General features: G+C 37.1%; 1 protein-coding gene across 2 annotated transcripts in view; it reads right to left on the reverse strand.

Moving 5' to 3' along the window:
* The window catches only part of NBN (nibrin), a 49,946-nt gene that overhangs the window by 24,175 nt on the left and 11,682 nt on the right, over window positions 1-14,089 (reverse strand). For both annotated transcript variants that reach the window (XM_008001043.3, XM_008001042.3), the window contains exons 6-8: window positions 12,023-12,140; window positions 11,206-11,396; window positions 5,079-5,176 (exon numbers count right to left, since the gene is read on the reverse strand). In XM_008001043.3, the coding sequence (XP_007999234.3) occupies window positions 5,079-5,176; window positions 11,206-11,396; window positions 12,023-12,140 (407 nt within the window). The remainder of the gene's footprint in view (window positions 1-5,078; window positions 5,177-11,205; window positions 11,397-12,022; window positions 12,141-14,089) is intronic.

A 14,089-nucleotide genomic window follows, 5' to 3' on the forward strand; every position in this document is an offset into this window, starting at 1 on the left:
CTGCCTCGGCCTCCCAAAGTGCTGGGATTACAGGCAAGAGCCACCGCGCCCGGCCTGGAATACTTTTTTTGAATCTCCCGCACTGAATTAAGAGCTCTCCAATTCTGCTTCCATACCACCATGCACATCATTCTATTAACAATTCAAGCCAGGTGCGGTGCTTCACGCCTGTAATCCCAGCACTTTGGGAGGCTGAGGCAAGAGGATCACTTGAGCCCAGGAGTGTGAGCCCAGCCTGGGCAACACCGAGAGACCTCATCTCTACAAAAAATAAACAAACTCGCCAGGCTTGGTGGCACACACCTGCGGTCCAAACTAATTGGGAGGCTAAAGTGGGAGGATCACTTGAGCCCAGGAGGTCAAGGCTGCAGTGAGCCATGATTGTGCCATGGCACTCCAGCCTAAGACCCTATCTCAAAAAACAAAAAAACAATAAACAAAATTCACTTATGACCAGCTGGGTGACCTGTGTCAAGTCACTTAACTTCTTTATGCTTCCATTTCTTCATCTATAAAACAAGAATAATTATAACACGCACCTCACAAAGTTGTTTGCAGGGTTAAATAGCCCCTGGAAAAATGCTTGGAACATAGTAAGCACTGTGTCAGCATTAGCTGTTATCATTATCATCACTTTACTTGTTTACTTGCTACTTTCCCTTGTTAGACTGGTGTATCCTTGAGAATAAGGACTAAGTCTTGCATATGTCTATATCACCAGTACCTAAAGCGATAATTGGTATAGAGTAGATGTAAAAAAGTTTACAGATTAAACTGTTAACTGAACAAATTTTTAAGTTGATGTTTACTAAATACCTAAGCTAAATTATTCTGTTAGGTCCTTGCAACATAGGATGTGCTTAATAAATATTTATTACTAATTCTAAATTCAGATACTTATATGACTTCTGCCACTTTCCCGACATGACCTCTAGAAGCTCACTGGCATTTCCTTTAAGACACATATCTCTAGTATTCATTTTCACTTGCACATAAGTTTGGAAAGAGTAACAATTATAAATGTTTATATAATCACTGAGTAATTTAATATAGGCTTGGCAAAGTGGCTCGCTGCTGCTCAGCACTTTGGGAGGATGAGGCAGGAGGACTGCTTGAGGCCAGGAGTTAAAGAGACCAGCCTGGTCAACATTGTGAGACTTCATTACAACAAAAAAAATTTAAAAATTAGCTGGGCATGGTGGTGCACACCTATAGTCCCAGCTACTCAGGAGGCTGAGGCAGGAGGATTGCTTGTGCCCAGGAATTCAAGGCTGCAGTGAGTTATGATCATGCCACTGTACTCCAGCCTGGGTGACAGAGCGAGACTTTATGAAATAATAATAAGCTAATGACCCAAAAATAACGGGTGATTGTTGACAGATTACTTACAATTTTCTCCTTGTTAAAAATACCATAAGGGCAGGAACTTGGTCCCATCTATTCACCTCTTTATTTCAAATGTTTGCCATAACACAGGTATGTAACAAATGTTCAATAAATATTTGTTGAATAACAAAAGAGTGAATATAAAAACAAAGGAAGGAGGAGAGAGAAGGGAGATGCATTCACTCTGTTCCCCCAAAGATGGTTGTGCTATAAAATTATTTTAATATCAGAGGACTATGACTTGGAACCCACATAAACCTACCTACGAAAATGTGCAAGAAGTAATACTACTTACCGTGTACTTTTAAATTCACTTTCATGACTCTGTTTCTATATGAAACAATACATTAGAAAAAAGTACCAGTCTCATAGTCAGAAAACCAAATTTTAGAACTGGCTTGGCCATGAAGTAGTTATAGACCTTAACTTTTCTCAGCCTTGATATACCTTATCTTTTAATAGAATGATTAGATGATCTCTAAGGCCCTTTCATCTATAAACACAATTTCGACAGTGGGTGACAAAATTTTGTTGTTCCACACTGGAAAACATAATCTTGTGTACCAATAGCTTAGTACAATTATGCAAAATATTTATACCTACTACAAACAAGTACCATGCTTGCTGCTGTTAGGGGATTCCAAATTAGTAAGAGCCTACAATATATCTAGTGGCTGAAAGAGGCGTGCAAACAACTGGTTATATCCAAAGTAGGAAGAAACTCCGGCTGGAATGCAAAAGAGCTACTGAGCATAGAAACAGAATAGTTAAATCTGACTTGGAGGAGTTGAGAGGGAAAACAATTTAGAAGAGCCTCACGAAGGAGGTAATCATTTGTAGAATGAGTCAGATTTTGACGAGCAGTACTGAGCATTCTAGGAATGGAACGTTATGATCAAGGTGAGGAAGTGTGGGAACTATAAAAATATGGCACATGTATTCTGTAGAGAGGCTATGTAAAAAAGGTGAGGATGGGAGGAGGAAGGCTGCAGCTAAACTACTGGGGACTCAGAAGTCTAGACAAAGGGTCTTGGAGATTTATTCTGTGGATAATAAGAGCTAAAGTTTTTCAGAAAAGAGAAGGTAATTTAATAGTGGTATAGTGAAATATTAACTGTAGAGATGAGTTTGGAGTAAGCACCATTACTAGGGCAATTATTAATACAATCAGCTCTCCAGAGAGAAGGATGTAGAGGGTTCAAATAGGGCACTGGCTGTGAGAAGGGGACAGTCACAGACCTCTTGAGCAGAAGCTGTAGAGTGAGAATTTCAGGTCTTGGTGATAAAACGGAAAAGGAAGAATAAAAAATGATGAAAGTTTCCAGTCTGAGAGTTTCTTCTTTTTATATAAAAGACAACTCCTCTCTAGTTCATTTCTTCCCAAGATTATTCTAATTTAGTGGTTTCTGGAGTTTGTATAGGAAACAGGAGCTTAAAAATCAAAACAAACCAAAAAACTCAGATGTCTAGGATGCATTTCAGAATGTTCTGAATCATGGAGAATGTACATTTGAATTAAAGATTGCTTCTGAAGCATAATATCTAGTTGAGAATTGATTTTCTAAACAGAGAAACACAGGACAGTGACCCCAAATGGGTGCTGAGACAAGGGGAGCTACTAACTTAGACCTAATCACCATTTTTATATGTTTGTTGTAGTTAAAACCTAAAATTACTGATACTGGTCTTTTTTCTGTAACAGAACAGAAATCTATCAACAAAATAATATGTATAGCACCTGCTAGGAAGTTGGGCATATTTCTAGTAGACAAGGAAGGAGTAGTTCCTCCAAGAATATGGCTCTCTTTGGCGTCCACATTTAAAAAGTTCCCTTGCCAGGAATCTGAAGAGTTGGTCTTTAGCTTTTCACTTTATGGATGAATTCTAGAAATTTGGTGAAAATATTAATCATATCACAATTCCACCAAAATAAGTTATTTGGATATATTTAAAACTTCACAAGCACTTAGGACTGTGTGTATTTGAAGGTTACCTACGTGCAGACACAAACATATCTAGTATACTCAATGGGATAGGGTAGAGATATCAGTTGAATAAACATTCTTATCCAAATAATAAAAAAACAGCCTGTCAAATTTTATTAGATGTCTATCCTTTTGCACCAGCTCCCAATCATCCCTACACTACCATTTCTCAAAACGTCACACATTAAAATATAAGCCATTTGCACTGCAATGTAATAATGTTGCAACAGCTTTAAGACTCAGTTTGAACCAATTACTTGCTATGTGACCTCCAGCTAATTTCCTAACCTCTCTGTCCATCAGTTCCCTCATCTACGAAAAGTAGATGATGCCCTTCCCTCTATCTTATAAGGATTGTTTTGCAGATTAAAGTTTGATGATGTACGTAAAGTGCTTACTCTAGTCTCTGCACACTCCAGAGGCAGCAGTATTATTACTAATCATGGTTACTAATGATCTACATATCTAATAGCTTCCTGGTCATTAGGCCTAATGGCTAACTCCTTCCAAAATTTAGCTTAGCACATTCCTTACTTGTTTAAACCAAGGTTGCAGAGCACGAGGAGATACACTGACTGACTCCATAGTGGCCATTCAATGGACTACAGTGAATGATGCTCCCCAGAGTGTGCAATGCAGTGGTGCTGTTCTCTAACTTGTCTCTTTTTGCCCAAGTTCAATAGCTGCTGATGAAATAACTACGGAACAAATCCAGGAAGCAAATAAATATATATAGGAATACAGAATGGATGCTCTGAGAGTTAGGCAAATTTGAAAAGTTAGTAGAGAGAATAAATTTAAAAATCTCCAAGGTAAAAAAGCAAGAAGAAAATAAAGAAACCATTTTTACAACAGCTTATTAAATTTTTTTTTAAACTATGGAAATGTGTTTTAAATAATAAAGAGGAAATAGTGACTGTCTCTGAATACATTGACTTTTGTGATTAACACTGAGATTATTATAATGCACATTCTTCATCTCAGTAAATGGCACCACCATCCACCCAGTTACTTATGCCGGGAAACTAGGAGTCGTTTCTAACTCCTCCACAGGAAAGTCCCACCAGGTCTAGTTCTAAAATATATCCTGAACCTGTTCATTTTTCTGCATCTCTACTACTATCATGCTGGTCCAAGGCACCAGGCTCTTTCACATCTAGATTTCTACAACAGCATTCTACTCGTATCTCCTCTTACACTGCTGACCCTTAGAATTCTCCACCCAAACCTAAGAGTGATCTGTTCCTTCTATCTGGAATTATCCACCACCCAGATCCTCACAAAGCTGCCTTTTCTCATCATTCAGGACACACGGCTCAATTGTCACCACTTGAGATTTTCCTTGAATACCTATCTAAAACAGCCTACTACCATCACTGTTACATACCTCACCTTGTTTTACCTGTCTTTATATTTGGCTCGATCTGAACTTATTACGTATGTTTGTTTGCTTGTTTACTAAATCCTGATCTTCAGAACATAAAGTTTACAATAATAAGGATCTTACTTTATTTACCACTTCATAACAGTGTCTGCTACTTGGTAGCCAGAAATATTTACAGAATGAATAAATGAAAGTATAAATGGATGAATTTTAAAATATGGTGAATATGCTCACCCCTAGCAAGTATATAAGCAATGTATATTTAGCTTATCAATTTACATAATAAAGTTGTTAACGAATCAATAAAATCATGCTTTAATTACCTGTACTGGGATGGCCCCGAGGATCACAGTAATTCTTTGTAGTCATGAAAATCACCGCCAATCCAATTTCTGCTTCAGGAATAGGTCTAAGACCTTGCCTATTAGAATAAAATAGTTGAAGTATGATAATATATTAAAACTAGCAACTTTTATTAAGACAACAATGTCAAGATAAAGCAACCTCTTTTTTTTTTCCTCCCAAATAATTTTACGGTATAGACAAAATTTCAAATGCAGAGTACTATAATAGCTTACTCGCTGGGGCACTGTTACGCTGACGAGTCTACCATCTTTCAGTAACTCCACTAACTTTACCTGTAAAAGAAAGGGCTAAAGAATATAGATCTTCCCAGCTGTACAATTCTACAATTTTTGGAATAAAAAGAAAACAGTACTACCCACATTAAACAATAGAACAGGCTTTTATGGCCAGGCATGGTGGCTCACACCTGTAATCCCAGCACTTTGGGAGGTTGAGGCGGGTGGATCACCTGAGGTCAGGAGTTTGAGACCAGCCTGGCCAAGATGGTAAAACCTCATCTCTACCAAAAATACAACAATTAGCTGGGTGTAGTGGCGCACACTTGTAATCCCAGGTACTTGAAAGGCTGAGGCAAGAGAATCGCCTGAACTTGTGAGGTGGAGGTTGCCGTGAGCTGAGATCATGCCACTGCACTCCAGTCTGGATGACAGCATGAGACTCCATCTCAAAAAAAAAAATAAAAAATAAAAAAAAATAACAACAGGCTTTTACAAACAAATCTATGATTTGTTCAATAAATATTTGTTGAATAACAAAAGAGTGAATATAAAAACAAAGGAAGGAGGAGAGAGAAGGGAGATGCATTCACTCTGTTCCCCCAAAGATGGTTGTGCTATAAAATTATTTTAATATCAGAGGACTAAGATGAAACTTCAAAGAGAAGAAAAAAAGAAGGGAGAGAGGAAGGATGGAGAGAAGTAGATAGAACTATACCTAACGTATATCTATACATGTGTTACAACTTTAAGTATAGTAAATCAAATCATTTTGCCAAATTTACATGTAATTAAGGTATCTTCACATTAAAGGAATCTTATGGTGAACCTATTTTTTGTGGTTCTGTAAGGTCAATGACTGATTTTTATATAAACAAAAATACACTGTTTAATATCATATAAAAATTACACCTCAAATTTTAACAAAGAACTACGACCTGTCTTTTAATACTCATTGTAAAGTTGTTGTTGTTGTTGTTTTTGAGATACAGTCTCACTCTTTTGCCCAGGCTGGAGTGCAGTGGCACAATCATGGCTCACTGCAACCTCTGCCTCCCAGATTCAGGCAATTCTTGTGCCCTCGGCTTCCCAAGTTGCTAGGACCACAGGTACACACCACCACACCCAGTTAATTTTTGTATTTTTAGTAGAGATGGGGTTTCACTATGTTGGCCAGGCTGGTCTTGAAGTCCTGGCCTCAAGTGATCCGCCTTTCTCAGTCTCCCAAAGTGCTGGGGTTACAGGCGTGAACCACCTTGCTCGGTCAAGATATTTTAAATGGTTAGTTTGCAAGGTCTTTTTCAAATGCTTAATGTGTCTTTTTCTGTGTATTGAGCTTAAATAGGATTCAGTTACATGTGCAATTAAAGTATCAGACTAAAAAAATAAAATTTTAAAAAGCTTTATAATCAAGTGATCACATATACCTACCTATAATTCAGGTAATTCAAAACTGGTATTTTATTACTCTACTAACTTTTGCAACTATAAATTATACTATGTGAATTAGTTATGAAGAATGGTTACATAAAATAGAAACGTTTTAATACATATTTAATAATGCTTTACAGAAATTACATCACCCTTAATGGAGAAACACTGGAAGCATTTATTTTAAAGTCAACAGTGAGATAAATGTGGACATTATCACCACTTCTAGTCAACACTGCTCTGGAGGTCCCAGTTGGTATGAAACAGAGAGACAGAAAAAAGAGGTATCAGAGAAATAAGGATTAGAAAGGAGGATGGAAACATTCCTTATAGATGATATGATTCCTTATAGATGATATGATTTATAGAAAAGACTATAGATAAATTATTAGGAAAAAAGAGGAGTCTGGCAAGATGGCTGGATATAAGATGAATATCTGAATGTCAGCTGAATTTCTTTACAGCAGTAGTGAACTAGAAAAAGTAATTAAACTGACAATATTCACTTATAATAATATCAGAGAATATGTACTAGCTAGGAATAAATACAGTAAGATATTCAAGATCTCTATATACAAAGTATAAAATTCTATTAAGAGATTTCAAGAAAACCCAAATAAATGGATACACCACATTCAAAGATAAAAATAATTAAAATTTACATAAATTGTTCATTCTCAAGTTTACTTGTAGATTCAGTGCACTTCCTAATCAAAATCCAAACAAACTTTAGCAAAAGATGATTCTAAATGTAAATGAAAAAATAAAGGGCCAAGAATAGTCAGGATGCTTCCGAAGACCAAAAAAAGACTTGTTCTACCAGCTAGAAGGACTTCATGGAAGTTGTACTAATTAAGACAATGAGGTATCGGTACAAAGAAAGGCAGACTGATGAACAAAAAAGAATAAAGTCAAAAACACAGAAGTGCATGTACGTAACTTTGGTATAAAACAGAATTCCAGATAAGTTAAAAACAAATGTCAAAAACAGATGGTATCGAAATACTAGTAAAAAACATAGGTGAGTATCTTTAAAGCACTGACTAACACAGAAAAGATTTTTACTATACAGCAGGTCCTTGAACAACATCATTTCATTCAGTGTCATTTCATTATAACATCGGCAAGAAAAAAAACTGATTCCTAACCAGGGCCGCTGTCTGTGTGGAGTTTGCACTCTCCCCCAGTGTCTGTGTGGGTTTTCTGTGTGTACTCTGCTTTACTACCACATTCCAAAGATGTGCACATTAGGTGAACTGGTGTGTCCAAATTGTCCCAGTCTGAGTGACTGTGGGTGGGTGTGTCAGTGTGCTCTGCAATGGAATAGTGTCCTATCCAAGATTGGTTCCCACCTTGCACCCTGAGCTTCTGACCAGGCTCTGGCCATCCACAACTGTTAACTGGATTCCAGATGACAGTCATTTCACACAGGAGAAAATGGGCGGGGGTAACCATGTAAGTTATTTTCAAAGATCTGGCTGGTATTTTAGATGATAGATTTTTTTTCAGACACTTACTGCCTGAAAAATAACTAATTAAATAATTGGTGAACAAAATAAATGTGTATTATGCACAGATCAATAATGAGCATGTGTCACAGACCAAGGATTATGATTCATCCAATTCTGTGCAAGGCTGGGGAACAGGTCAGGAAAGAAGGAAAAGCAGGAGGAGATAATAAAGAGAAAATAATTAAATTAATAACAGGAAGAGTTACCAAAATTTGAGCTGAGATACCAGAAAAAGGCCTCAGCAAGAACAAAAATCAGGGTTGTATTGTTCCCCTGGACTTCTAATCTTCTCCAGAAGACACTTAATCTTTACCACAGATTTCCTATATTCACTTCTGACATCTAATCAATACAGCCATGGCAATCACCGATCACAACGTTGCCCTGTTGAAGTTCGGTCAATAGCTGGCTTTACTGGCCACTCTGCTTCATATAATTGCTCCTTCATTGGCTTGAACTAAGTTAACAGGTATTATTTAAGTGACAGTCTTTCTCAAAATATAATACTGCACTCCCTCAAAACAATGTATTGTGGCCAGGTGCGGTGGCTCACATCTATAATCCCAGCACTTTGGGAGACTGAGGCAGGCAGATCACTTGAGCTCAGGAGTTCGAGACCAGCCTGGGCAACACGGCAAAACCCACTCTCATAATAAAGAAATTAGCAGCAGCGTGGTGGCGTCCACCTGTAGACCCAGCTACTTGGAAGGCTGAGGAAGGAGAATTGCTTGAGCCTGGGAGGTGGAGGCTGCAGTGAGTCAAGATCACACCATTGCACTCCATCCTGGGGCAAGGGAGTGAAACCCTGTCTCAACCCCCACCCCCACCAAAAACCCAAAAAACCATATCGTAACAGGAGCCAAGTGTCACCTCATGATCAAGACACCAGCGTCTGAGTTACCTCGTACTCCAGTTACTTTTTTTTAACCTCAGGGTCAATATATGCTGAAAGTAAAGAGCCTGGACTCCAGAATCCAACTGCCTGGGCTCACATCCTGGCGACCGTGCTCACTGCCTCTGCTATATGCAAACCCCCTTCTGCCTCAGTTTCCTCATCTGCACAGTGAGGACCACAACAGTAAATAATATATAGGTTGAGGATTAAATGTTTATACATACATAAATTCTTAGGCCAAGACCTGCTATGTAGGATAATTTTTTCATTATTATTATATATTATTGCTGTTGCTCTGCCTGGCACATTCTTTGTCTGGCTCTTTGAAAAACTGGTCATAGGTAAGACATTGTCTAAAAGAGGCCTTCTCTGTTTAGAGTAAGCTTCTTCCCCACTGCCAGGTTACTGCTTCCTTTATATACATGTGTAATGATTTGTTTACTTGTCTTTCTGTGTCTCTCCCTCTAGACAGTAAGCTCCAGTGATGGCAGGGACCATGACTATCTTGTTTTTCATTATATTTCCAGTGCCTAAAACACAATGGAACTACAGTAAATTTGTGTTGTAGTAGTAAGATAGTATTTTTGTTATACAGTACATCTTCTTTTTTACAGTAGTTAATACATCTCAATTAAGTAAAATATGTATAGGATAGATGACTAAAATTTTACTTTTTATTTCAGCAAGCCTGTAAGAGAAAAAAAGAAAATCCCCATGGTCAGAAGGATTCCTGGGACAGGAAAAATGAATCTTTTGTAGGAAGCTGGCTGTGGACTTTTCAGGCATATAAACACTTTAAGACTCACCTTCTTTTTGCTACATGAAGAGCAATTTAGTCAGAAGACTGCCAAGCCTGGTATTTCTATAATACATACTGGCTTCAACAACGCTAAGACTATTAATGCAAATTAAGGTCTAAGGAAAATCCTTCAGTTAGCTCTTTTACAGTCTCCCTCCACACTACAAACATCATTTCAACCAATCTGCCTTTTTTTTCTGCTTTCCCATAATAGCCTATATAACGAGAGAAATATTTCTAATGGGTAATAACCATCAAAGGGCAACTACATTTCAACGCTAGGCAACTGCAGAAAACCTTTCACCTTTGAGTTTTAACTTTCTCAAACGCAACATATTCTGTAAAAAAAACTTAACACTACTTTGTTAATTTACAGAGGTAAACTCTACAAATTCTATTAAAATAACAAAAGAGCATAAAATATTTTTGAGTAAAACTGTCATGAATAAAGATATTCTATATCTAATATACCAAGTCACAATTAATTTTCAAGTATACTACACTATAAAACCTTTTATTAATTCTTGTATCAGCCGGGTGCAGTAGCTCACGCCTGTAATCCTAGCACTTTGGGAGGCCGAGGTGGGTGGATCGTCTGAGGACAGGAGTTTGAGACCAGTCTGGCCAACATGTTGAAACCCCGTCTCTACTAAAAATACAAAAATTAGCTGGGTGTGGTGGTGCACACTTGTAGTCCCGCTACTAGGGTGGCTGAGGCAGAGGATCGTTTGAACCCAGAAGGCGGAGGTTGCAGTGAGCCAACATTGTGCCACTGCACTCCAGCCTGGACAACAGAGTAAGACCCTGTATCAAAAAAACTAGGCCAGGTGTGGTAGCTCATACCACTAATCTCAGCACTTTGGGAGGCCGAGGCAGGTGGATCACCCGAGGTCAGGAGATCAAGACCAGCCTGGCCAACATAGCGAAACCCTGTCTTTACCAAAAGTACAAAAATCAGCTGTGCATGGTGGTGTGCACCTGTAATCCCAGCTACTCAGGAGACTGAGGTAGGAGAATCACTTGAACCCAGGAGGCGGAAGTTGCAGTGAGACAAGATCGCTCTGCTGTACTCCAGCCTGGGTGAGAAGAGCAAGACTCCGTCTCAAAATAAATAAACAATTAAAAAAAAAATTATTGTATCTACTTTTACGTTGTTAGGTGAAAAGCAACCAAAAAGGTTAAACATAAAATCTCCTACTTGCAGTTTTCTACTAATAAAGAATAATTCTATACCTTTGGAGCATATCCATTATTGACTGAATCCATTTCTTCTGAGAGTCAGGAATTAAGGTCTGTGAGTTTGTTATTCCTGTATCAACAACACATGTTTCTGGAGCCAAAAATAAATTATGTTCTTCATTTTCTTCTGTTATCAACCTAGCTTCCCCACCTCCAAAGACAACTGCAGAACTCAATTTCTTATGCTAAAAATGGAAGGAAACATTTTAAAAAGTAAAATGTAATAATGTCTTGAACACATTCTTATAAGAATTTGATTTGGGAAACATAGAAGTACAATTCAAGAAGACTTGGTGCTACTTCTTGAGTAGGTAATTTCAGCTCCCACTCTGAGAAAGTCCCTAGTTCAACAAGTCTCTGCAGCCCTGGAACTGTTACACTCTCTGTGGTTCCTCATCACACTTCCTAACAGCACTGTAACTGTGGGCTTACCTGCATTTCTCCACTACAACATAAACTCTCAGAAACCCCATTTTGGCACACAGAACATATTCAACAGATTGAACTTCTTTAGTTAGCTTCCTACCTAAAGAGGTTTAGCTTACTAACTAAAGAAGTTAAAACTAAGTTTCCTGTCCTCCTCACTTGTGTATTTATGAATAGGCCAGTTATCACAGATTTTAAGAAACCCTGTAATCACAGCCATGATCACTGACTGGGCAAGTCTGGTGCCTGGGCAGTTTTTTATTCTACTTCACACTTTTACACAAAATCCCAAAATGAAATACATTAACAACTATTGATAAGAGTTAATAATGTATTCTAGTTTGTAAAGTATTCTTCGGGAAAATTTAGCTTATAACATAATTACCTGTTTGGCACTCAAAAATATAAATGTTTTCCCTTTGAAGATTTGTTTTCTTTCCTGTCGTCCTGACAGATCAACATTTTTACTTCCAATAGACGGTTCATCAAGAGGTGGGTAAAAACTGTAAAAATAATTAAAGTATATTCTAATTACATACTACTATGTTTGCTATTAAATTTGTAAATGGAGTGACTATCTGACACTCAAAAGGCATAATTTCCATAATACCATTATAGTATTTTTTTTTTCTAAGTAAGAATTTTATCTGGGACAAAATGACAAAAAGCATCTAATTGCCTTTTCTAGAAATATGGTGGCAGGTGACACAAAGAGCTAGAATTGATCATTAATACCTCAAAATAAATAATCCAAGGTAGACAATCATAACAATATGAACATTAAACACACATGACTCAAACAAGGTAACTGAATTGCAAAAGGTTGAGAGAAACATCATCCATAAAGATCAAATTCTATTAGCATCTTGTGTTTGCTTAGGAGCCAATATCTATTAAAATGCTCATGTTTCAATTCTATTAACACAATCTATTATGAGTGTTTTGTTAGAGATCTCTTTGGAGAAGTTAAGGAAATTTTTAAACTTACATTATTTACTCAGTTTAAATAAAATTTACAAAAAAAGACTAAAGAATATAACATTTTAGCTCTTTAATTTAATGCTATAAGAACATCTTAATCATCCATGAAAATAAAGGAAAATAAGAAAATGGAGAAATATCAACAGATAATTCTTAAACCCGTCATCAGTCTAGAGTTTCAACTTCCTGTATAATCAGATCTTTTGCTACAGGTGTTCATAACTGACCAGCATTTCAACTTCTCTCTCTTCCTTTCAGTAAAAATTACTAACCCGTGATGATGATGATAAGGGGACAATGTAGGGAGGGAGAAATTCACAACCTGGACAATCAGTCACAAATCAAGAGTTAACTACCTGCAGAGATCAACATCCAGCGTGGTAAAAACACTGCAGTCAATAAGAATCACCATCCAGCATTTTACAACTAATTACCTTACATCTTTCCCCTGGACTTCTCCTTAGAAACATACATGTTTCATAAAGTAAAGCTGAGTTATGACTGAACAGTTATATTACTTTAAAATTGTTTTGATAACTGATGTAGGTATTTTAATTTCATTACAACGGATGCTGTAAGCCTATTTTAAAGTAATGATTTCCGGAAGCTGCAATCTCAAATGAGTTATCTGCAGGCAAGAGCAGACTCACTTGGCATGACAGAATGCAGGACACTGCGTTAGTTCTGGTTTTTCTAAATAACCAACTTTAAAATTCTATTTATTTTACTTTTAAAATATACATAGAACAGTGGAAACTATTTTAACTGTTAACAAAAACTAAATCTACAATAAGAGCACTGGAAAGTTAGTAGACATTCGGACACATAAAAAGGATCAATTTTAGTATCTCTTTGAATCTTTTTTATCCCTTACCTCTTAATAAACATTCCCCCATAACTTATACTTTTTTAGTGTAAAAGCTAACTAACACTTTACTTATACACAAATAACTAGTTTACCAGTTAGTCCACACAATAATGTAACAACACCAGGACAGATTACAGAGCCAGTTACAGACAAAACCAGTATGTAAATGTTTAACACATATGACTGTGTGTTACAGTCATATATGACTACAACACTATCACTGAGTAGATGTGAGATTCTTCCTGCTTTCCCGAAACACTAAAGTTGAATGATTTTTAAATTATCTACAGCTTTCTATTATTCACACTGTCATTCTTAATTATGCCATAGATAACAGTTTACAGTAGCCAGGGAGCAGCTAACTGTAGCTTAGTTCAATGAAGTTTGAGCCAGGTTCCTAAACATACATGTATGGTAGTCTGTTAGGCCTCTCTAACAACTCTACCAGAGTTCTAACTTTATTAGTGTGATTCTTTAACAGCTGACTCCTCCACTAAGTGCCATGAGGGCAGAAACTGTAACTTTTTTTGGCTCATCATTATATCCTCAAGTCTATCTTGCCTGCTTCACAGTAGACATTCAATATATATTTAGAAATAAACT

The sequence above is a fragment of the Chlorocebus sabaeus genome, chromosome 8 (assembly GCF_047675955.1).
Source record: "Chlorocebus sabaeus isolate Y175 chromosome 8, mChlSab1.0.hap1, whole genome shotgun sequence".
Classification (NCBI taxonomy): Eukaryota; Metazoa; Chordata; class Mammalia; order Primates; family Cercopithecidae; genus Chlorocebus; species Chlorocebus sabaeus.